Consider the following 25,678-nt stretch of genomic DNA (forward strand, 5'->3'; position numbering starts at 1 on the left):
TCCAGTTGGTTAAGTAGTGTCAGAAGAAAAGCGTTTCGAAAAATTGTTGAATATGATGAAAAATACCAAGTGATGACAATAACTCGCATGGCCTTTGGCTAGGTGAGCTAAAAGAGGGACAAGCATATCACATGCTCAAGTTCATTTGTGTATTATACCCCCATAGAACCAGTGGTTGGTATTTTGGAAAGATCTTGTCAATTGTCCATTCTAACACTTGGCTTCCACTGGATGGATTGATTTCAAATTTGGTATTTGACTTGATATATACGAGGCATACATTGTAAGAAATTTTGGTTGCTGCCTGATATCAACTTACTGTACAAGTGGGGGTATATCTAGCATGATGATGCATGCAATTTCATTTTGTTTTCTCGACTGCTTTCATCTGGCCAAGAAAAAAATGTGTTTCAGATTACCCGACCTACCAAGCACATTTTATCTGAATGTTTTTATGAAATGAGATAAAACAAACATTTTTAAGTTGAATACTATTAAATCAAGAAATCCTCCCATAAATGTTTATATAAAATAATTAAAAAAAATAAAATGATTTTACCCACCTACCTACCTTATTTTTTCATCCAATGTAACTAAAAAAAAGATATATTTTTTTCCTGGCCATATTTAAATCTGCACAATTGAAAATATGTAGACAGGGTTCCTTGTATTGACAGTTTGAAGATCATACTTACTTTTTCTTCCATTCTACACAAAGTGTTATGATTGTATGAATTTTATTTAACACTAGTTAAGAACAGAAATAATTAATATAAACAAAATTACAAATAAATCAAGTCTGGTGATTTTCTACTATACAGAAGTTTAAGTAGCACTCCAGCTAAGAATCGTGCAAAATGTGATATATGGTTGGAATGCCTACATACTGGTATTTTTATTTTTGATATCTTGTTTAAAATGCTTAAGTAAACAGAAAATATTATGTGGCTTTTCATAGGGTCCTTGTTCATAAGAGATAAAAAATTATACAGAATGCTTTGTAGAATTCAAAAGTGGGGAAATAACTGTTAATGACACTAAAATACAATAGAAACTATTGGATTTTCAATGTGAATTATCTCCTGAGAGCAGAGAGTTTGGAATGAATAATTATACATTTCATCACATCAACCTATAAAGCAACTTAATAATAAAAATAAAAATGTGTAGCCTTTTTTGGGGTGTATCACATTTTATGGAATTGCCATGATTCTTGCAAAGATTGTCACTTAATTGCTCAACAATTACATACTAGTCAGAAATTGAAGACATCATTTGTCTACTACAATAAAAGGTGCACCAGTACAAAACAAAAAACATTGGATATTTTTCAACAACTATTCCTAATGACCATGCAGTAAAAGAACTTGTTTTTTTGTGTAAATTTTTAACTCATTCCACAACAACAAAACTATCTTTGTAGTTAATAAGTCAGTATTAAAATGCTTCTGTCTGTGATAATATAACTCAAGAATAAATTCAGTTTTATTTTATTTTTTTATTAGTGGAATACATGTCCTCACATTTTTGGTTATTTTCAGACATTTTCTTTTAGGGGACTGGTCCACCATATGCTGTTCAATACTTAATCATGTTTTGCAATGGGTTCTATACTTGCTGAAGTTATTGATAAAAATTCTATTCTATCCTTCTAACTTTTTATGGAATGCTAAAAATATGTACAACTGAAACGATGTATTACTTTTTCTCACAGCCTGCATGATTCTTAGAGGAAGCACTTTACTTGAAAACAACATATTATAACAATGCTGTAGTTAAAATCAAACAATTGGATGCCAAGAAATAAAAAAACAAGTGGGTTGTGAAATAAAGAACAAAATCCTGATTTACTGAAGACAACATGTATGTTAAACAACATTGAATAAATAACATGATCCCAAAGTAAATTTCCATTTGTTTAATTAGAGACAAAAGTAACAAGTAATTTTCTATTCACTACATGTACATGCAAACACTCATAATTTGTAACACTTTGGAATAAATGCCAGGAAATAAGTGTTATTTCACATGTTCATAGTTTTAGCAAACAAATATTTTTAAATTTTATTTAGATGTAAAAAGCATATTTCAAGTAAAGATGACATCTATGTAATTATCAATTTAACATTTGAATAAAAAATCTTTAAACAGCCCATAATGTGTTCAGTTTTGATTGAAAAATGACATCTGAATAATTATTAAGTTAACATATGAATAAAAAACATGTTTGTTTCATTTTTTTCAATATAAAATAATTTTTTAAGTAAAGATGACATCTGATGAATTAATAACTTAACATTTGAATATAAAACTTAAAACAGACCAAAACGTGTTCAGTTTTCATTGTAAAATTGGAAAATCTTAACAGGTGATATATGTACAGGAATTATTTCAGATTGATATATATTAAGGCCATCATAAAAAATTCCTTGATTCTCATCCAACATTTTTCAAACTTTTTCACGGCAATTTTATTTTTTGTTATTTTTTTTATAATTTTAGTAAAAAATGTTGTCAATTTGAAAGAAATTGACCTAAATTGAATAAAAAAATTAAAATAACATTTTTCGGGGAGGTTAAAAAAATCGGGTTGGGAGGGGATGAGAATCTAGGATATTTTTTTGATTTTGGCCTAATCACATACACTATGGAAGAACACACAATTTAACAGTAGAACTTTTAATACACAATAAAAGTACATATGAAAAGAACAATATACATATCAGTAATATTTTGTAATTAATAAAACTGTTCAGGTATAAAACAATGATTGAAAAAGTTAAGTATTTGAAAGATATTGGATTTTCTTGATAAAAAGTTACAAACAGTAAAACCAATGAAATCCAACCCATAAGTAAGTAAAATTATAATACATTAAATACTACTTGTACATATGATTGAAAATTTCCTTCATTTCAAAGCATAAACAGAACATATATAAGTTGAACAAGTCCAGGGATTTAAGATTTAAATTTTAAAAAGTTTTACTGTGTTAAGGTAGAACATATCATTAACAAGAAAATACATTTACTAACAAATATTAAACATTTATAGGTCATAAAACTCATGTATGATTAAAGTTTTAATCCATTCTCTGTAATAATTTGATACTTTTTTGAAGTTCGGCTAGAAAGGGACTAAGCCATGGATGTTTAAAATTCCGTGCATTAATAAATGCTGGTAAGGAACACAGTTTATCCATTAAATTTAATTCCTAGTAAAGTGTATCTACATACATATTTATAAATAAAATTAATATCAATATTAATAACATATTTATAAATAAAATTAATATTAAATATTAATAACATATTTATAAATAAAATTAATATTAAATATTAATAACTTGATGATGTTTCTCTGAGAAATTTGCATACAAAGGAAATGCCTGTCAAAAAAGTATTGTTTCTCCACAGAATATAACAGATTTTAATATATATATACATGTGTTACATTTCAATCAAAACTGATAATGAATAACAAACATTTTATAACATAAGAAGTCTGTGCACACTACATAAGGTGTGGTTTTCTTTGATCTTTTACCTGGACAGTTTATGACTGCTTTAGTGTTTGACTGGTCCTTGATGGGCAGCAGCATAAGGGGTGGACTGGAATAATAACATAGATGTTAGAAGAAAAAGGTTGACTGTGACCTCTGACCTTACTGAACTGGAACAGCCCAAGGTAAATGAATTCATCTATTGAATGATTAACTTCAATGTAAGTGTATATTTAAATGACCACAGAGTTAAATCTCCATTGTTACTAATTCAATAAATGAATTCATTTAGCAAAATAGTTTATTTCCATGGGTTATTTTAGTTCAACAAGGTCAGAAGTCGTAATCAATGCAGTGTAATAATACAAAATAATGGCATCTTTAAAGTGAAGAGCGGTGTTTAATTTGATTTTTACATATAAAATTTATTCAAGATATTTTCCACATACCTGGTACTAGTAGCTTACTTTGTTTTGTTACTTAATAAACTTTGAAAATTATATATCAATTGTCTAAGAGTGACAATAATATAAGCTCACCATAAATCTCTTTAGACTTAAGGACTATCTTTTGCTACTTATAATACTCTAAATAAGAGAGTTAAATTAGAGCAAGATGGCAAAAAACGGCTTTCTGGTGTGTGAACATTTTCTAATAAGCAGATGCCATGGGAAGGGAAGACTGCAATAACTAACTCTCATGGTTTTTGTGTCCTTTAAAAGCATTCCAGGTAGTGACATTCTCATATCCTTTAATATACTTACAATTAGTCTGACACCAAACTGTGCATGGATATCATTCCTGTGTGTAGCCAGTGCTGACTTTATCTGTCCATTTTCAAGGACACCAACATGGTGTGTTACAGTTTTAAGTGATGCCATTGTGATGAACTGGTTTGTCTGGTGTAACTGTAGTTTGGTCTCAATGCCATGGGTTGATCCTGGTGGCTGAAAACAGCAAATGGGAGTAAAATTACATACCCCCTGGTACATTTGTATTAGATTGTAATTCCAGTAATAAATATATGTTTTTCTTTCAGGAGATGCCATGTTTCAGACATTCCTAAACTAGATTTGAATTAACCTCCTGGTATTTTAAAAACATTACTGAACATACATGTTCAAATATTTCATAAATTTTTTTTCGATTTGAAGTCTATTTTCTTCCACATTCTTACACTTATTTTGATACCACTTTTTCAGGGCTTTAAATTTACTTATTTTCAAAGTCTAGGGTTGGTTTTCTTCCAGATTAGCATTATTATAACTTGTAGCTAACGTATATCCCATAATTTATACAGATAGATGATTTATACAGAAATAATCTGATGATGCTTGCTGGATAACTCTTGCTACAAATTTTAACCCTACCGGTGCACCTGGTCCATGCTCCCAGTTTTTAGTGGAGTCCGAGTTGCTCATTTGCTTTTGTTACTTTGTATGTATAATTTTAGTTACTTTATGTTCTTTGTCTGTTTTCCATGTCTGGTCTTTGTCCCTGGATTACATTCTTTTGATTACCGCTATAACCTTAGTTCCCCTGATTACTCTTTCAAGAGCCTTAATAATTGATTCAAATTGAAGTTCTTGATTTTTTTAAAAGTAATATTCCATCTAAGAATCATGCAATATGTGATTCATGGTTGGAAAGCCTACATATTTTCATTTTTGATATTTTGTTTATAATTTTATGGTAAACAGAAATTAACATGTGGCTTTTCATAGAATCCCTGTTCATTGGAGATATTAATTATTAAGAATGTACTATAGTATTCAAAATTAAAAGAAATAACTATGTAAATAACACTGAAACACAACAGAAACTATTGAATTGTCAATGTGAATTATCTCCTTAGAGCAGACATATTGGAATGAGTGATCTTAGAGCAGACATATTGGAATGAGTGATAATACATTTTATCATATACAACCAAAAACAACTTATTAACAAAAAATAAAAATATTTAGCCGTTTTTTTAGGTGTATCACATATTACAGAATTTGCATGTTACTTAAGACCCAAATTGGTTGCTCACTTCCAATTTTTAACTTGAAATAACCCAAAATATTAAAAAAATAATATGAAAAATGTTTTTAAAAACCTTACAATATTTTTTTTAGCAACATTCAATTGTCAAAGTATCAAAATCCACACAAAAATATAATAATAATATTTTAACGACTAAACCCACCATGTGAACAACCTGTGTTACTCCATTGACAACAGCCAGGTAATTATTGTTGTTATGGAGTCTGACTTGGTTATTTCCTTCATTTATCACAGTCCATAATGCTGAAGAACAAATAATCGTTAGTTAATCCCTTTTTAAATAGAACATTTCAGTGGTCAATATCCAAATCACAAAAATAAAGATTTCACAGAATACATTTTGTATCTCTGGTCAATAATAAAATATTATCCTACCAAGAATGTTCTTGACATTGAAACAATATTCTTTCTAAATATATCAACAAATTGCTGTACAGACTCAGTGTAAGAGGTTGCAATGTGTTTTATTTATACAAAATTCAACATTCTATTAGAATAGGTCGTTTTATCTACCTCTTGGAGGGCTAGATATATTGTGATATCATATCATGGGGCAATGTAATATTAATTAGTGATATGAAAAATTTGTCATTGTGATTGGTTGTTGTGCGATTGTGACATAAAATCAATTAAATCTGATTGGTCAAAAGTGACATTGTGACATATCTTATGTTGTTCTCCTGTAGCAACTCCAGATGTCATAGACCAACAATAACAACATTTCCACAATAGTAAATGTTGAATGTCAAGTGGCCAAATATTCCAGAGGATTCATAGAGAAAGGTTTTTATATCTCATGAAATTTTAATATTGCAATTTGCAAAATATAAACTTGATATTTGCAATATTCACTTTCACTCATTATGAAACACATATTTAACCAATCCTCAGCTAATAGTGATATGTATCCTACTGTTAAAGGCTTGTGGTCCTTCTTGTCCACATCCATCCACAACTAACTGTTGGGTTGGTGCCATGACGATTTGTAATGAACGTCCACTAGCTCGACAAATCAGCTGTACAACATTGTTAGTCTGGAAAATTTTCTGCAACAAAATCCATTTCAATATGCAATATACCACATACATGCATCATATATAATAAATAGTTATACATGTACATACATCTAGAAATCTTGATAAACTTAAATCCATATATGAGACATGTTTTATGAACTATGGTAAGATTAGCATTCAAGAGTTTTCATTAATTTACACAGTGAAATCTGTCTAAAATGAACTCTTTTGAGAATAAAGGACTTGCTTGTTTAAGACAGTTGTTTGGTTGTCCAATGTTTAAAATAAATGAAACTGTTCAAAAGGAACTTTGGAACATTTCTGGTCTAGTCTTTGGGAAGGTTAAATTTAATCAGGTTTTATCTTGATCACATAACTGATTTAGACAAAATAATTTTTTTATTGATAAAAGGTACAAGAAATAAAAGCGGTCATAACATCTATAAGGGAAGCAACTTAGACCTCAGACAAAAACTAAGCTTAATATTTCTAACATTTTTTTCATTGGACATGTAAAAGAGGGTTGTGTGTAAGAGTTATTTGTCTATTTGTACTGTAGTGTATATATTTGTCTACAAGGCATTGTCGCTCTTTCCTAATCATGTATATAAAACACAAAAAGAAGTTGCCAGTACTGTAAAGCTAGGCATACACCCACTCATATAGCAAGCAAAATTACTTACAACGTATGCACCATCTATAAATAGCTACACACCAAATTTGAAATCAATCCATCCATTGAAAGCCACTATTTTTTTAGACAAAAATTTTCTCTATCAATCCATATGATGAGAAGAGGCTAAGTCCCATGAAAAAGGAAGTTGAAATCTCCTGGTTCATGCTATAGTCAGGAATACTCACCAGCATATCTCCTGACTCATCCTGTAGTCAGGAATACTCTCCAGGATATCTCCAGACTCATGCTGTAGTCAGGAATATTTGTCAGGATATCTTCTTATTCACAAAGAAGTTACGACTCTCACCATTACTAAATATAACTGAATACTTTGATTAAAAAAGTATTCAATCATATTTAGGCGGATACTCACCAGGATAACTCCTGACTGATTCATGCTGTATTCAGTGATATTAACTATTTCAGATTTAGGTTATATGCTGGTGCATTTGTGGTCATTCACTACAGAATATCCATTCTTTTTCCAAGGATATCTCAAGAGTGATTCATACTGTTTTCAGTGATAATTCGTAGACTATCTCCTGATTCACACTTAAATCAGTGATACTCACCAGGACATCTCCTGTTTCACACTGTTTAAAACTAGCATCAATCTGGTTCCCTGCCCAATTCAAACCTTTCTCCACTTCTCTACCTAAAGTGTTGACTTCTTTCATTATAGAACCAAACAAGCCAGGCTACAAAATAAACCAGATTGTAGTTGGAACTATTTTTTTTTACAAACACGTTCTGACATTTTTATTTGTATTCAATACAATCAATCTAATCAAGAGCCTTACATTAGTAAATGACTTTTAATTAATGATATTTGGTGAGATTTGAAACAGTTATTAAGGTTATTTCTACAACATAAACCTAAACAGTGCACAAGTTTCTAATCATGAATTTCACATTCTAAAACAGGGCATCTAATGGGATATTAAATGATACCCTGCCACGTTGCAAGGTAAAAACAACTTACAATGGCCATAACTTTTGTGTAAGAGTAATCAAGGGAACCAAGGTTATAGCGGTAATCAAAAGAATGTAATCCAGGGACAAAAACCTGACATGGAAAACAGACACACACAACAAAGAACACAAAGCAACCAAAACCATACATACAAAGCAACAAAAGCAAATGAGCAACTCAGACTCCACTAAAAACTGGGAGCATGGACCAGGTGCACCGGTAGGGTAAGCGTCCTCTGCTTTTCTAGAAACACCCGTCGAGTTGCTCATAAAAAGTCAAGTCCGGGGTAGACAAACAAGGAAAGGAAAACTATGACCCGTTGAATAAATCAGTTTTCATGGTGCAGATGGATACACCATAACGATCCACGAGTTCATGATGACGACCATAGAACTTTTGTAGTGATGACTTCAATCTTGTAGCAACATAACCCTGTTCCAGAAGCCTATTTGTTAGAGTTCTTGTAAATAACCTGAAATTTGAACTTGATCTGTATTTTATAATACTCAAGAACTATAGTATACAGAGTTTGAAAAAGATCCTTTAATACCTTCTTAAGTTATCGTCTGGGAAACATCAGGGACAGACAGACGGACATGCAACTTTTGGGAGGGTACTAGTATCGTGTAATACCTTGGCAGTTCAGGTGGCAGGGTATAAAAAGTGACAGGACTAAACTTACTGTGAAACAACTCTGTGTTTTCAAATCTAAAAAATAGCTATAATATCTACTGGTTTAATTTTTCATCAAAACCTGAATAAGTATTAAAATACTTGAGTCCATTTTACCTAAGGATTTATTACTTACTGATACATTAATTTGGGTCTCAATAGAAATTTTTTTAGAATTACAGTGCTTTCAACTGAATTCAAAACTTGTGACCTTTATTTGCCTCAAATATTTAAACAGATTGTGGAAATTACTATGTACAAATATGAAAAAATAATAATCTGAAATATATTTCTATATCCATCTAAACAAAAAAAAGACTGCCCTCATTTTCTTTAATCATGTGTTGAACTTGAATCCAAATGATCTTTCTTAAAATCTCTTTTCTAATGCTTCAAAAGTCTATAACTAGTTTTTCAAATAAAGTTGATCTTCACTTACAGAAGAGGTATGTACAACTCTTGTTTGTGGCGGGTTTACATACACTGTGGTCTACAAAGAGAAATACTAAATGTAATTGTATTTAACATTTTTTCACAATGACAAAAAATAATTAAATGCATTCTTCACACATTCATTCAATGTTAATTGAACCTGAATTCAAGACTGCATTCATGGACAGTAAAAATTCTAATGCTAATTGATTCAAATTTATCATCCATTTTTCTTGATTATACATTTTCAATAATCCACGTTTGATTTCTAATTTTAATGAACATTCAACAGTACATCACCTCTCTTAAAAATGATACTTACATTCTGTTGGTGGCCTCCCGGTGGGGCATATTGGTAAGGAGGAGGAGGTCCCTTTTGTGCCATTTAATATTACTGAAATAAAAAAACAGTACTGCACCCAAGAGTGAAAGAAGAAATTGACCAAAACTTCTATGATAGTGCAGTTGTGTTTAGTCTTCTTTCAATTATGATTATGTGGAACATCTACATGTATAAAATGGTCTTTTCCACAAATGTCATACAAAGTATGTGTATTTAATTGATGTTTTCTTCACTTTACTTTTGTAAAATGTTAATTCAAAAGTTATTAAAGCCATCTCTTTGAAATCCTTTACTACATAATTTATAGAGAGAGTATCTTTATCATAAGTAGATAGGTTATATTTAAAAAGATAAGGTAAAAGCAATGGCAAGTTATATTCATAATCATGGCACCATACATGTCTAATTGTACAATGTAAGTTCGAGGAAGACCTCTTTCGTTTTCATAGTGAAATGAACTCATTTTTTGAAGATTTGCCAAAATGTATGTTGTACAGATATGTATTTGACCCAAACATGTTACTATTTTATTTAAATCATGCTGTAAATTATATTTATAAACCATTTATTTGTAAATACCACATATCTGCTCATTGTTTGAAAATAGAAACTGGTAGATATTATAATATTGAGAGCCATCTGAGACTTTGCAATATGCGTGATAAACATGTAATTGAAGATGAATATCATTTTATTTTAGTATGTGAAAAGTATAATGAACTCCGGAAGAAATTTATCAAACCATATTATTGGAGAGTGTGTTGGTGGCTTAATAACCACAGGGTAGTGATATGCGTCTAGTGCAGTAGTGATCGAACGTCTCTAGATCGCTACTGACGCTGGCTAGTCTACGTGTAGACGAAAAGGGGAGAAGCGTAAGCAGAAGCCTTCCTCTGCCAGTACATAGCCTCTACACTACCAAGACTCCTTCAATTTGCCTCCCCGAGGTAACACACGGTAACTTGGGTCTAGTACTCAAGGCTAACATGAAGGGGATCTCGGAGTAACAAGGACCCTAGAGGTGTAGAGTGCAGGCCCACCGGCGCGTGGAACACGCCTTGGCTCTCACCAACCTTGCCCCACCTATGGGTTAAATAGATCGCTGCCTTGTGATGGACTGTTGAGTCAAAGGCTACGGGAGACAACCCAGACAGAAAACGATGGTCAGACTGGGATCAAACCTTTGAAAGGGAACCTGTCTAGGAGAGGAAACTCTGATGTAAAACCCGGCTAGAAAGGAGTCATCACCCATGGTAGGGAACCTATCTAGGAGAGCTGACTCTGATACAAAAGCATGTGAGGGACTTGCTGACCACCACATTAAAATAAAGCTGAAGCTAGAGGGCCAACCCCCCACTAGTGGATACAAATGGTTACAGGAACGATTACAGTAAAAGTCATTCCTCGGACTCGTCAACGACTAGAGAAAGAGGACCAAACCAAACATCGAAGACAGCAAATGACGCGAAAGCTGATGAAGTTGTTCTCACCAAAACAACCAACAACCATAGGCACTTGGAATGTTAGAACAATGTATCAAAGTGGCAAAAGCTTGCAAATTGCGAACGAAATGGATAGATAAAATATCGAAATTCTAGGACTCAGCGAAGTAAGATGGAATACAGCTGGAATGACAACACTATCTTCAGGTCATACGGTCATATTCTCAGGAAATCCAAATGAAGACGACATACATGACAAAGGCGTGGGATTCATGCTTACAAAGAAAGCCAAGAAATCGCTTTTGGAGTGGAATCCAATATCTGCAAGAGTGATATCAGCTAGATTTGACACTCGATTCCAGAAAACAACATTTATACAGGTGTATGCACCAACAAACACCGCAGACGAAGATGATAAAAATGACTTCTACAACTTATTACAATCAGTTGTTGATGCCGTTCCTAAAAGAGACATCCTTATCATCTTAGGAGATCTGAATGCCAAAGTAGGTGATGACAGAGGAGGTAGAGAAAGGGAGATAGGACCACATGGAATAGGGCAAATGAATGAGAACGGAGAGATGTTTGCTGACTTTTGCGCTATAAACAGTCTAGTAATTGGCGGTACTTGGTTTCCACATAAATCTTGTCATAAAACCACCTGGATTTCACCATCTGGAGACACTGAAAACCAAATAGACCACATAACAATAAGCCGTCGATGGAGATCTTCATTACAAGATGTACGAACAAAACGTGGAGCAGACGCAGCATCAGATCACCACCTTGTAATTGGAAAAATTAAACTCAAGCTTTTAACAACAAAGAAAAGAGAGACTACAAAAAGGAAGTTTAATGTTGAGAAGTTTAAAGATCAGAAAGTGAAAGAAAACTTCCAAATTACACTCAGGAACAGATTTAGTACTTTATTAGATCTTGACAACGAAGAAATGAACAATGATATTGATGACATCTGGAACTCAACAAAGACAGCCATTCTGGAAGCATGCGAAGAAACAGTTGGTTTCATTCAAGTGAAAAGAAAGAAATGGATGTCAGATCAAACATGGGATACAATATCTGAAAGAAGGGAAATAAAAGAAAAGTTGATGAGTGCCAAAACCAGACAGCAAAAGAAAAACCTGCAAGACCTTTACAGCGCAAAAGACAGAGAAGTGAAGAAAAGCTGTAAAAGAGATAAAAGAAACCATGCTGAAAAGTTAGCAGTAGAAGCTGAAAACGCCTGCTTAAAAGGAGACATCAAAACATTGTATAACATCACAAGACAACTCAGTGGAAAGATCTCTCAAAATGAAAATTTACCAGTCAAAGATAAAAACAATAATACCCTCACAAAGCTAGAAGATCAGCTTGACAGATGGACGGAACACTTTAGTGAGGTATTGAACAGACCACCACCAACAAATCCACCAATACTTGAAGACGGTCCAACACTTAACATAGAGACTGACAAAATTACCGAAAATGAAGTAAGAAAAGCCCTAAAACATCTTAAGAATGGGAAAGCAGCGGGAATCGATGGCATACCACCAGAAGCCCTCAAGTCCATGAATGACACTACCATTCAATATCTTCTTGGGCTATTAAACCAGATATGGGAAAAAGAAAAAATTCCAAAAGACTGGCAAAAGGGACTCTTGGTAAAACTACCTAAAAAGGGGGACAAATCCAATTGCAATAACTGGAGAGGAATAACTCTTTTGTCCATTCCTAGTAAAATCCTATGCAGTATAATCTTACAAAGAATGAAAGAAGAGATTGATAGCAAGCTGAGAGATGAACAAACTGGATTTAGACAAGAACGATCATGTGTCGACCAGATTGCAACACTCAGAATAATTATTGAGCAAATGATCGAATGGCAGTCATCCCTATATCTAAACTTTATTGACTTCCAGAAAGCATTTGACAGCATAGATCATCAGGTCTTGTGGAACATTCTAGGACACTATGGGATTCCTCCTAAGATTATTTCCATGATTAAGTTACTGTATGAAGAATTCTCTTGTCAGGTCATACATGCTGGTACTTTGACGGATCCTTTCCCTGTAAAAACTGGCGTAAGGCAAGGATGCATTCTCTCTCCCCCTTCTCTTTCTCATAGTCATCGACTGGATAGCAACAACAGCTTACAACGACCCTCATGGTATACAATGGACACTAACATCTCGTCTAGAAGACCTCGAATTTGCAGACGACATATGCACACTATCGCATCGTCTTCAAGATTCCCAACACCAGGTCAACCATCTCGAAGAAACAGCTAAAAGAACAGGATTGTATATCAACACAGCCAAAACCAAAGCCATGAGAATCCAACAAAACCAGATGGATCCAATATTGGTAAATAACCAACAGATAGAGAATGTAGATAAATTTACGTACCTTGGAAGTGTCATGAGTACAACTGGAGGCACTGACGAAGATGTACAAGCCAGAAAGATGAAAGCATTACAGGCTTTTTCCATTCTAAAACCAGTATGGAAAAGTAGAACACTGAGAACGACTACTAAGATCAAAATTTTCAACAGCAATGTTAAGTCTGTCCTGTTATATGGTTGCGAGACCTGGAGAGAAACAGAAAACACCATGAAATCTGTACAAGTCTTTGTTAACAAGTGCCTAAGAAATATACTGAATATCAGATGGCCAGAAAAAATAACAAACAAGAAACTCTGGCAAAGAACAAAACAACAACCAATAGAAAACACCATTCGAACCCGAAAATGGAAATGGATTGGTCATACTTTAAGGAAGAACAATAAAAACACTACAAAGCAAGCTTTAGATTGGAATCCCCAAGGGCAAAGAAAAAGAGGAAGACCAAAGAACACCTGGAGGAGGGGTTTGAACTCTGAACTGAAGAGAGTAGGACTAACGTGGAAGAATTGTAACACCATCGCCCAAAACCGTAGCGAATGGAGAGAAACTGTAGTCGCCCTATGTCCACCCATGGACGAAATGGAATAAATCATAAATCATATTATTGGAGAAAACCTTCGAATTTTAAACTTGTACAACTGCTATCTGTTCATAATGTAAAGGAACTTAACAATTTAGGGAAGTATTTATCCCTGGCCAAGAAGGCACATAATTAAATTCATTTATAAATGAATATAATATAATATGCGTTATTTTTTATCATACTCTGCTGTACTGTTACTGTTATATGGGTATACTTACTTATATGATTATCTGACTGATTGTTTGAATGTATTATATATAGTTCACTAATGTAATAGAATATTTGTAATATTCATATTCTGTAAGTTGTATTGCTTACGAATGAAAGATAATTATTATTTATGTCATCCCTTATCAATTGTACAATGGTTTGTGCATTGTGTTCTATATAGTAAACCAGAGTACCATAAGCATGTTCCTACCTAACATCAACCTACACTGGCACAGCAAAAAGACCAACAAAACAGACAGAACTCAAACACACTTTGCTTTGGGATAAGCATTTAAAATAGATACTGAACAAGGGCAGACTTGTTGACATTATAATTAAAAAGTGAAACAAAAGAAGCTTTGTCTCCATATAATCAAAAATATAGCAAAAAGCCACAAAGACAGCATTGTTCATTACATGTAAATTTGAAGCAAAGAAGCTTTGTTTCCAACTAAAAATATCTATAGCCAGTCATTGATCAGTTCTGTTTCAAAAGATCAGAAAAAACCCCTGACTGATATGTGATAGAATACAAACTTACCTGTAGTATATGTGAGCTTTGCTACTGTATAGAATGTACAAATGTATCCAGAGTATTGATTCTGGCCTTAAAGAGGATCAAACACAAATTTTATGTGGACTTGCAATGGCTGCAAACAAAATTTCCCTAGTTTAACAGGCATGAAACAGCAAGTTAAGTCGATAGAAGAAACAACTAACACCAAACTCGCCACAATTTAATATAGAATGGGTACAATTGATAGTGTAGAAAAAGTACAAGAAGAAGTATAAAACCTTCTCTCATTGAAACAATAAATGGGGAAGTAAAAAACACACTGCAAACGAATGTAAGAAAAGAAATAAGAGAAAATGAGGACCAGAAAATACTTACTATGAACCTTATTCTTTTCAATGTTCAAGAAAGCTGTGACGAACAAAGACAAATGCATAAAGACCATGACGTTAAAATGGTGACAGATCTTTATACATTCCGCAATATTGAGTTCCCTGATATTAAGACAAACTTCAGACTGGGTAATAAAACAAGCAATAGCTGGAGACCATTGAAACTGACTTTCAACAGCAAAAAATAAAGGAAAGATATATCAGACAATGCTAAACTCAAAAATATTTCTGATGAGAGTATTATTACAAATGGACAATACTCACAATCACAGGACATCCTCATATCCCTAAACAATAGGGGTCTCCTATCAGAATCCAGTTTAGGAGACAACACTATTATTGGTAGATTTGATGTTGAACAAACAAGACTAAGAGAATAAAAAAGGCTCATGCCTGAGGTAAAAGCCAATCAATGGCAAACAGTTTTAACATTTTAACAAGCACTGTAAATAACGGGCACTTAAAGATTATGTACAGTCATGTTGATGGTTTTAACAATAAAATGGATGAACTAATTGCATTAAATACAACAGAAAGATTCAATGTGACATGTATCACAGAGACAATGCCAAAAAACCATGTTGACTCAAATACAGATGCAAATGAGTGGAAAATAATTGGATATGACATATTCATGTCGCCAAAAAAACATATTTACAGGAAGAGGTTGCCTTTTTTATACCAAAAGGAGGTGCAAGCCTACCAAATAGAAACTATATTAAATAAATTTGTAGAATAAGTACAGGTTGGAATAATTGGAACATTGGGAATCAAGCTATTAATTACATATATATATATCAAACCCCCAGCACACTAAATCCAGATTGTACTGAAAAACTCGACAATTCTGGAGGAAACAGCGACCACGGAGTACTACAATTTGAATTTAACTTTGGGATTACCAAAGTATTACAAAAAAAAGATAAACTAATTTTTTTAAATGGCAACTATGATGCTATAAACAACCAATTAGCAGATTAAACTGGGATTTAGAACTGGGAAGTGGAGATGTCGATAAAATTTGGAATAGTTTTGCCGATAAAATATCAAATACTTATAAAGAAAACATACCAGAGCGCAAATGTAGACCGATATCCTTAGATACTCTGTGGATGAATGAGAAAACAAAACAGGCAGTAATAACAAAGTGTAGACTATGGAAATAAATTAAATATTGCAGAAACTCTCAAAATAAAGATAACCACGAATCTGCTAAGAGAATATCGAACAACCAAGTGAGAAGGGCAAAATATGACTATGAGCATTCCATCACAACTAAAATTAAGGACAACAGTAAGATTTTTTGGAAATATATCCAATCTAAAACATAACAAAAGAAAACACTCCAGGCATTGTTGATGATAATGGAGAACTACATACCAATGACCAAGAGAACAGCTCCTTTAAAGGTGTATTTACAAATGAAGATCCAGATCAAGTGATTCCACCATTCCCCAATAGAACTGACCAGAAAATTGATAGCATAATATTCAATAAGGATAAAATCCAAGTATACCTAAAAAGACTGAAAGAATCCAAATCTCCAGGACCTGACCAATTACACCCAAAATATCTAAAAGAGACAGCTAGGAGTCAAGCAGAACCCCTAAACCTAATATTTGCCAAGTCATTAGAAACTATGAAAATACCCACAAGTCGAAGAATGGCTAATGTGTCTCCTATCCACAAAAAGGGCTCCAAAACTACAGTATCAAACTATCGTAAAATAAGTTTGACCTCTGTAATCTGTAAAACCATGGAAACAATTTGTGAGAGACTAACTAATGGAAAACATGGAAAGTAACATGGCTTTAATAATAATACTTTATTTCAAGAGGGTAACACAGTTAGTAAATACACTAATCTTCCTAAGGCCCTCAACAGTAAACAAATACAAAAAATCAATAATACATATTGTTTAAAATACATGGTAACATAGAGTCACACAAAAACAAAAAACATCAACTCTGTTTGCTGAGTAAATAGCATCTTAATCTGTTTTTAAAAATTTGGCAGTTTTTGGAATTTCTTACAATTGTTGGTAGGTTGTTCCACAGAGTTGGACCAGAGTAACTAAAAGATCTTTTGTAGAGTTGAGTTTTCGTTCTAGGAATAGACAAGTTACCCTTGATTGTGTTTCGTAATTAGTAAGAGTTGTTATCAGATATATATATACTTGATCTTATTAGAGAGATAAGATGGAGCTTCATTTCTTATACTTTTAAAAATTAGAACACATTTGTGATATATCATCCTATTTTCAACTGTCAACCATTCTAGTGTTTTTAACAAGGGCGCAGATGGTGCAAGGAAATCTGTATTGCGCAGCCCTTTTTTGCAGTTTAAAAATGCGGCTCAGATTTTCCAGACTAGTTACCCCAAATAACTAAACAATAATCAATGAGAGGTAAATTATAGCCTGAATAAAAAAGCTTCTTTGAATCAAGATTTAGAAATTTCTTTATCTTAGATAGCAGATAAATATGACAGGATATCTTTAGACATACATCTTCTATCTGCTTTGACCAGCATAATTGAGGATCTATCATAACACCTATTAACTTCTCACAATTGGAGTTTTTAATAATATTAGAGTTTATTGTAAATGATGGAGCATCACTTTGTGACAAGATTTTCTGTCTAGTTCCAATTAACATACATTTTGTTTTAGCAGTTTATGAACATCTTATTACTTTCGCACCATTTTTCTATTTCCACTAGGTCTTGTTGTATTTTAGGTTTTATCTTGATTATATCTTTTCCAGATAAATGAATTGTTGAGTCGTCTGCATAAAGATCAGTATTACAATTTTATATGTGAAGTGGAAGGTCATATATGTATAAAATAAACAAAAGAGGACCAAGTATTGATCATTGAGGTACACCATATTTCACTGGGAGTTTTTTTGACTTAACATTTCCTATTTGAACTTGCTGGGTTCTATTTTCCAAATAAGATTCAAAAAAGTTTACACTGTTTTTGTCAAGGCCATATAATTCTAATTTTTGCTTAAGTATAGAATGGTCAACAACATCAAATGCTTTTTTCATATCTAGGAGAATTGCAATATTAATATTTCCTTCATTCATTTCCTCAAGTATTTATCAACTATATTGATCAAGGATGTCTGACATGAATGACCAGGTCTAAAACCTGATTGAGCAGGGTGGAGTAACTCAAATTTTGAGAAATAATCATAAAGATAAGTGAACATGGTGCTCAATAAGTTTTGAGATAGTTGGCAAAACCAATATCGTCTATACTTTTTTGGAAAAGCACGATCACCTGCTTTGAAAGTTGGTGTTACTTTTGCCTTTTTCAAATTATCTGGAAAAGTACAAGTATTCTGTTGAACATACATGTTAGAGAAGATGCATTAATAGGTGCACTTATTTAAGCAATTTAGGACCAATGTTGTCTGTTCCTGAAGACTTAGTTACATCTAGTTTATTTAACAGCAAAAACAAATCAGGGATTGTTAAATGCGGAATACAAAATTTTTTTCGTCTACTATTTTTTTCCCTGCACAAAACGTTTTAAGTTTAGTAATGAAGGTGGGTTTAATTAGGTATTAGGACTGGCATCTCTAAGGTTTTGAACACATGTTGTGAAAAATTCATTGAATTCATTGGTCATTACATTTACTTAAGTTGTCTTACCTTTTTTGACAGTCAGTTCATATGGTCTTAAATGATTTGATGGATTTAGACTGTGAGTACACATCCATAGACATTTTGGATCTTTCGAATTTATAACCATTTTATCATAGTATTTTTTCTTAGACTGCTCAATTATATGTAAAACTCTATTTCTCCAGAACCTATATTCTGCCCACATGCCTAGAATATGACATTTATCTCTCATTTTTCTTGCATATATCACATCATTATTATACCACTCGGGTTGTTTATCTCATTTGACCCTCTTAGTTACTACGGGAGCATGTTTGTTGATGACATTATCAAAGATATCATACGATAAGTTAATAGCCTTAGCTAAATCACTTTCAAATTCAACTAAATGGAAAGGAACTCTAGATAAGTCATCTAGAAATGCATTAACATTGAAATTCCTATGACTATGAGCATGTTTTTCATTTTCTTTTATTTTTTTCTTTTCTAGATATACAAATACGATAATGATAACTTAATGAGTGGTTCTATCTTATCTTTTTAATATGTAACCCGGGATATCAATTTCATTATTAGGACCTATATCTGTCAAAGAAAGTTTCGCAACAACCGTTAACATTGATTATCAGAATTAAAAGATTCTAACAAATTTATGGATCTTGTTACTTATTCTATTTACATTGTGACTACAGATCTTAATTGATTTATGACTATTAAACCCATATGGGTTTAATCTCTTATCAGCCACTAGATCTCTGAGTTTCCATGGATGTGCTTACACAATACATACATAGAAGACAAGGTGATAATCAGATAAGTAAAGAACATGGATACACAATAAAAAATCATTTTGGCCTCAGGGATACAAATATCATACGTCACAATCTCACTAATATGATCTGCACAAGTATCATTTGTACAATTTTCTAAGTCATCAGGAATTATAACATCTTTCACATTGTGAAATTTCTCAGATGTTTCTAATGCATTGCAATCAACAGTTTTGGGGCTAGATTCTGAGATAGTTACACTACTTGAACCTATAGGTGTCTTCCCATCAGTACATAAACAGACACTTTGTTCATCATAATTCATCAGACTAAGATTTTTGGAAGGTTTCTTTGTAGATTTCTCCTTAGTTTTGAAAACTGGAGTTTCAGCAAAGTCATGTAATTCCAAACAAGAACAGGAAATATTATTGCATTCTGAGCAAATATTTTGGAAAAATTTAAATACATTTGTAGAACTAATAGAAGAATTTTTGATACAGGCCACATCTTCTTTGCCGATTTCCTAGTGATAAAGGAAGCAAAAGCGTTCTTTATGACCATAGCATTTGCAAGAAAACACAATTTTTTACCATACCTACATGTTTTTGTATTGCGTGATTGTTCACCACAATACAAACAGTACCAACTTTTCCCTGATCTTTTCTGTTTCAGAATTGGTACATGGTTTTCAATGCATTTCAAAAAAGTTGAAGTTCCTTTCCTTGACATGTGTAGACTGTCTCTATGGAACATTTGATAATTAACTTGTCCATTCTCTTGCACAAAGTAATCAGTCAGGGCAATAAAATCTAGATTAAAATTTTTACATAGGTCAAAAATCATTTCATTTAAAGGGTTAACATTAACCTCGTATCTTGGTGCGAGTCCTGTAATTTTTATCAACGTGTGGGGATTGCATACATCTAGTAAAACTAACAGCAAGCTGTCAAACTTCATGGAGATTGTTTGTAAACTTTGACCATTTTGATAGTCATTTCCTCCAATAAGTAAAACAAAAGTCTTGTATGGAGTCATGTCCTTTTCCTGTATGACTTCAATAAGGTCATCAATTGTTGCCCCTCGGTTTGTACAAATATCCATGTTTTGATGTCCACGAGTCATAATTCCTTTGAGGAGTGAACTACCAATGATGAGAGTTTTTTCATCACTTTTATTTCTATACAACTTTTCTTCAGATACTTTTGGATGCTGTACTGTTTGTTCTTGTTTATTGGGAATTACAGTTTCATTTATTTCTTTATATATTTGAATTGCCATCGATTTCAGGGCAGCTTGGGGCATTTCTGTACATCTGCTTTTTGTTTCCAGTTTAAAATCTGTTTGAACTGCTATTGAATTACATGAACTTGGTGGTTTGGTAATTTCAGTCGAGGCATCACATTTTGATATTGTTTCATTTTTAACTTTAGTTGATAATTTCAACTCTGCTATATCCTTTTTAACTAGAGGACAAGTTGTTTAAGTTTCACAACTTCGTTCTGCAGAATACTTTCAGACTGGACCCTCTGATCATAAGGTGCACTAATTGGTGATAGATTAGTCATGGGCAATTCATTAGTAGACATATCAGATGATGTCCTGGTGGATGTTGATGTTGTAATAATTATGTCATTATCAATTTGCTTCATGTCAGTTTCTGAGAAATTATATGTCATATTGTGATTATGTGAAATTAATCTGGGGATTGGCTTCTGACACATCATAAATTTGTGAAACTTCCCTCTGGTTTTCATCAAAGTGGTCAATAATGGTTTCATCTGAACTCCGTTGATACTTCCTTTTTATTTCTGTAGATTCCGAATGTTCTGATTTATAAATTTTATGTAATTCCTCACCATAAATTTTGAAACTAGATTTAAACCAATAAATACAACCAGCACCCTGGATATGTAGTGTATTAGTTGAGTAATGCATGTGCAAGACAACTTTTCCTTCTGACGACTGAAAGGAATAGACATATCCTTCTGGCGATTGAAAGGAATAGACGTATCCTTCTGATGATTGAAAGGAATAGACAATATAGGAATATCCTTCCTTCATATCCTTTTGTGTCTCTATCACCAAATAAATCTTTTGGATAATTTCTGTATAAAATCTTTTCAAATTTACTTTGAATGTCATTGTTTCTGAAGTTTATAACATAAGAAAGAGTTCTGGAAGTACAGTCATTGATATTATAACACTCACATGATTTATGAAAATCAATATCCTCCAAAACATTTAGGAAAACAATTAGCTTTAGAAAGGAAAGGTCTTGAATTACTCAATTAATAGAGGTACTTGAGGACTGGACAGAAAAACTAGACAGCTCACATGCAACAGATACAATTTATTTGGACTTTCAAAAAGCATTTGACACAGTGACACATAAATGGCTCATAAAATAAGTTAGAAAGTTACGGTATCACTGGGAATCTACTAAGGTGGATAAAATTTTTTTTATCAAGAAGAAAACAAAAAGTAGTCCTAAATGGAAGTCACTCACAATGGTCACAAGTCACCAGCGGTATACCTAAAGGAAGTGTTCCGAGCCAATCCTGTTTTCCATCTATATAAATGACCTACCAGATGTAGTAAAAAAATATAGCAAAACTTTTTGCAGACGACACCAAACTGTATGCAGTAGTTAACAATGTTGAAGAAAGTCAAACTTTACAAAGGGATATTGATAGACTGGTGTAATGGTCCAATGACTATTGACTAGCTATTAAAATTTAACCCAACAAAATGCAAACACGTACACTGTGGCCCTCCAACCAATATAGAGTATACAATGGAAGGGGAGGTAATATCCAAGTCCAATGAAGAAAAAGACCTGGGAATCATTCTTGATGAAAAGCTTAAATTTCAGCAACATATTAACGATCAACTAAGGAAGCAAACCAGCGAATAGGGATGATCAAAAGAAGCTCCACATATATGGACAAGGAAATGTTTCTCAACCTTTACATCTGGAATATGGCACCAATGCATGGTCAGTCATTTATGAAAAAGAATTTATCAAAATTTAAAACGTCATTAAGAAGGGCAACAAAACTAGTGAAAAAATATACAACTTTTGAGCTACAGTGAGAGACTTAAGTATCTAGGTTTGCCATCACTTCAATACCGTAGGTTAAGATCAGATGTTGTGGAAACATATAGGATAGTAAATAACATTGACAAACTCCACAGCAAAAGTTTAATTCCAACTAGACCAACAACAACCAGAGGGCATAGTTTCAAAATATACAAGAAATATTCTAGGACTAATACAAGGAAATATAGTTTCTCACAACCAATAGTGGATACACAGAACAATTTGCCAAATACTGTAGTAGAAAACAAGTCAGGTTAAACACCTTCAAGAATAACCTCAACAAACATTGGAATAACCTTGCAATAAAAATCATGCCTGATATATACAGACTGGAAGTCCAAAAGATAAATTTGAGAAGGGTTTTAGGGGCTTCAAGCCCAGATAACTGACCTCGGGACAAGGTAAACAAGGTAAATACAATAACTAAAAGAATGTATACAGAGAAACTAAAGGATAAATAAGCAAAACACTCAACTAAAAACTTGCAATGTACCATGTGCACCACTATGTTTTAAGTGTCTTCTGCTTTGGACATTTATCAACAGGTTTTATTAATTAAAAGTGTGTGGTTATTTACTTGAAGTTTTCCATAATATGAACTTTTCGAACAAAAATAAACATTGCACATGTACATCTATAGTAAAGATAATTTTACTTACTGCTTTAATTTTGCTTGTGAAATAACTTTCAATAAACCTTTCAATAAACGTTTACCCTTTTCGTCAATTTTTTTGCTTCTAGTACAATATGTTATATATTTACTTTGCTACTACGGACCTATTTCAATGTAACTAGACTCGAGTATAAATAGATCGAACGATATGCTCGTGTCAAAAAGTAGTGAGAATTAGTCATCAAATTATGTCAATCTCTCGAAATCGGGTATACATTAAATATCAAAGAAATGCATTTGAATTGAAAACTTCCAACCGTAAATGACCAAATTAGAAACAGACAACCATCGAATACCTGTTATTGAATTAAATTTTCACTACTTTCGTCTAGAAACTTCCTACTTTCGAGTTAACTATTTTTAGTCAGTAAGTCATTCGAGCGTTTGTATTTACAATTTTGAATGAATTGAAATATAGGACAGATTCAGTTCAATTCAAGCTTCGCTACCACATTGATAAAAAAAACTTATGCAGGAATGTGCAACCCAGGATACCAAGATGGCGAATCCACCAAGTAGATATAGAATTGCGAGATAAAAGTGTGATTTCTCTTAACTTCATGCATATTTCAGGCTGGTTTTGGGAATCAAAATTATATGTGTCTACAAATTTTGACTGTCTATTTTTCATAGCTGTACAACGAAGTATATTACCGAAATCAACAGTTGAAATTTTGGATATAATGGGGAGTAACGAAGAGATCCAACGACAAATTTTGTCGGAAAAGAAATTTCGGAATAACATTGAACATCTTCGTATAATTTCACTTTCGTGACAATATCTATGGCTTCTTAACTGTACAGAAATGTGTTACTACTAAATTTGGTCGTTTTAAAACCATCAGTAAAGATCAATATATTTTGTGTTTGTTTACAAATTTGTTTATGTGGCAATTAATGCCTTTTGCTCAGACAGAGTTGGCTATATTAGTGGTCGTTAATGAATTACTTTGAACAATTAATGTAAATATCATGATGTTATAATTATATTATTTACATTTATATAGATAATATATTTTTTTTGATTTTCGGGTAAAATGTTTTAAGTGTCAAATCATGTAGTACCGCTGATAATTTTGCATATCAGAATATTGCATAAAACCATTTGATGTGTTCACATTGAATTTAAAGGTATTGTGAATAAATCCAATTGGTTGAAGGAAATACATGCATAATGAATAATTGTGAAAATAATTTTTTTGGACTGATATATATGATGCTGATTGATGCTTCTTGTATATATGATCGTTAAATTATTTTCTTACATTGTAATGTTTTTCTGAATCACTATTGATTAAACTTAATTTCTGTGTTTCAGGTCATACGTGGAGGAAGGTAAATTTTGGAGTAAATTCGCCATCCTGTGGACATATTTGTGATAAAGTTTTAGATCTGAATAAATAAAGAAGTTAAATATATTGTTAGGCGTTAATTTTAGCCCAGTCAATGACTATATTAGACATGACAGACCCTGTGAGATAAATCTTTATGTAATCATGACTTATTTTAAAGCAAACCTAAAAATAAAACAGTCTTTTTAAAAAAATACAAGAGTTTATTTTAAAAGGAAAATAAAAATGCCGACTTCATGTTTTATTTTTAAAATCTTCAGGTCTTGAAGTACTTTTAGGAAAATCATTGACATCAATCGAAGTCGATACATACAATTTCATGAGATAATAACACGTTCGTGTTATGCAATGCCTTGGAAAGTGTAATTTATTTTATGAGTTCCGGGGCAAACGCTAATGCAGAAAACACCTACTTAAACATATATTCTAGGTATACGCATGCAAATGTGTGTGTGTGTGTGTGTGTGTGTGTGTAAACGTCTATGCTTTTTGCTAAGGTTTTATGCCGAGGAAGGATATCTGTTATCCGAAATATTCAATTTAAATTTTACCATCTTCTGGTGATGTTAAACATATTTTATATATATATATATATATATATATATATATATATATATAAGTCTAAAGGATTGTACAACGACACCGATAAAGATGTTAACACACTATAATAAAGTATATAATGGGCAAAATTTTCAGTCAACAAATGACTTTCTTCAGTGCCTTAAATAAACTGAGTGTGTATATATATGCATCATATAACGTGTACTCTCTAATGATTTTTCATGTTGACTTTCTGATTACATTACATCTTTAGTTCGTATTTAATTGTTTAGGGTATTATCATTATATCTCTTAAAGAGGAAATAAAGTCACGACTGAATAACAAAGGAAAAGAGCCAGTTATACTACATAAACCGAAACAAAAACAAAATGTGCTCATACA

The 25,678-nt window shown here is 32.5% G+C and overlaps 2 protein-coding genes and 1 long non-coding RNA gene across 4 annotated transcripts; 2 read left to right on the forward strand and 1 right to left on the reverse strand.

Moving 5' to 3' along the window:
- Positions 1-720: 720 nt before the first annotated feature.
- LOC148616496 (uncharacterized) lies at positions 721-23,822 on the reverse strand. Of its 2 annotated transcripts, none has more exons than XM_088583596.1 (8): positions 23,680-23,822; positions 9,643-9,714; positions 9,328-9,378; positions 7,816-7,941; positions 6,465-6,597; positions 5,694-5,794; positions 4,267-4,449; positions 721-3,611 (listed from the first exon to the last, which is right to left on the reverse strand). In XM_088583596.1, exons 2-8 carry the CDS (start codon positions 9,703-9,705, stop codon positions 3,567-3,569), a joined length of 702 nt encoding a protein of 233 aa, XP_088439722.1. In that variant the 5' UTR covers positions 9,706-9,714; positions 23,680-23,822; the 3' UTR covers positions 721-3,566. The 2 variants fall into 2 exon arrangements, with proteins under 2 accessions (XP_088439722.1, XP_088439723.1); XM_088583597.1 differs by lacking the exon at positions 23,680-23,822 and adding an exon at positions 23,370-23,544.
- Positions 11,294-17,011, forward strand: LOC148616497 (uncharacterized). The gene is made up of 5 exons (XM_088585082.1): positions 11,294-12,124; positions 12,464-12,595; positions 13,025-13,151; positions 15,223-15,336; positions 16,557-17,011. The coding sequence occupies exons 1-5, from the start codon at positions 11,294-11,296 to the stop codon at positions 17,009-17,011; spliced, it is 1,659 nt and encodes a 552-aa protein (XP_088441208.1).
- LOC148616498 (uncharacterized) lies at positions 23,793-24,801 on the forward strand. The gene is made up of 2 exons (XR_015922227.1): positions 23,793-24,346; positions 24,702-24,801. It is a non-coding gene; the product is annotated as an uncharacterized LOC148616498 (long non-coding RNA).
- The last annotated feature ends 877 nt before the right edge of the window (positions 24,802-25,678 follow it).

The sequence above is a fragment of the Perna viridis genome, chromosome 5 (genome assembly GCF_037379345.1).
Source record: "Perna viridis isolate PV_CMFRI_1.1 ecotype Kerala chromosome 5, ASM3737934v1, whole genome shotgun sequence".
Classification (NCBI taxonomy): domain Eukaryota; kingdom Metazoa; phylum Mollusca; class Bivalvia; order Mytilida; family Mytilidae; genus Perna; species Perna viridis.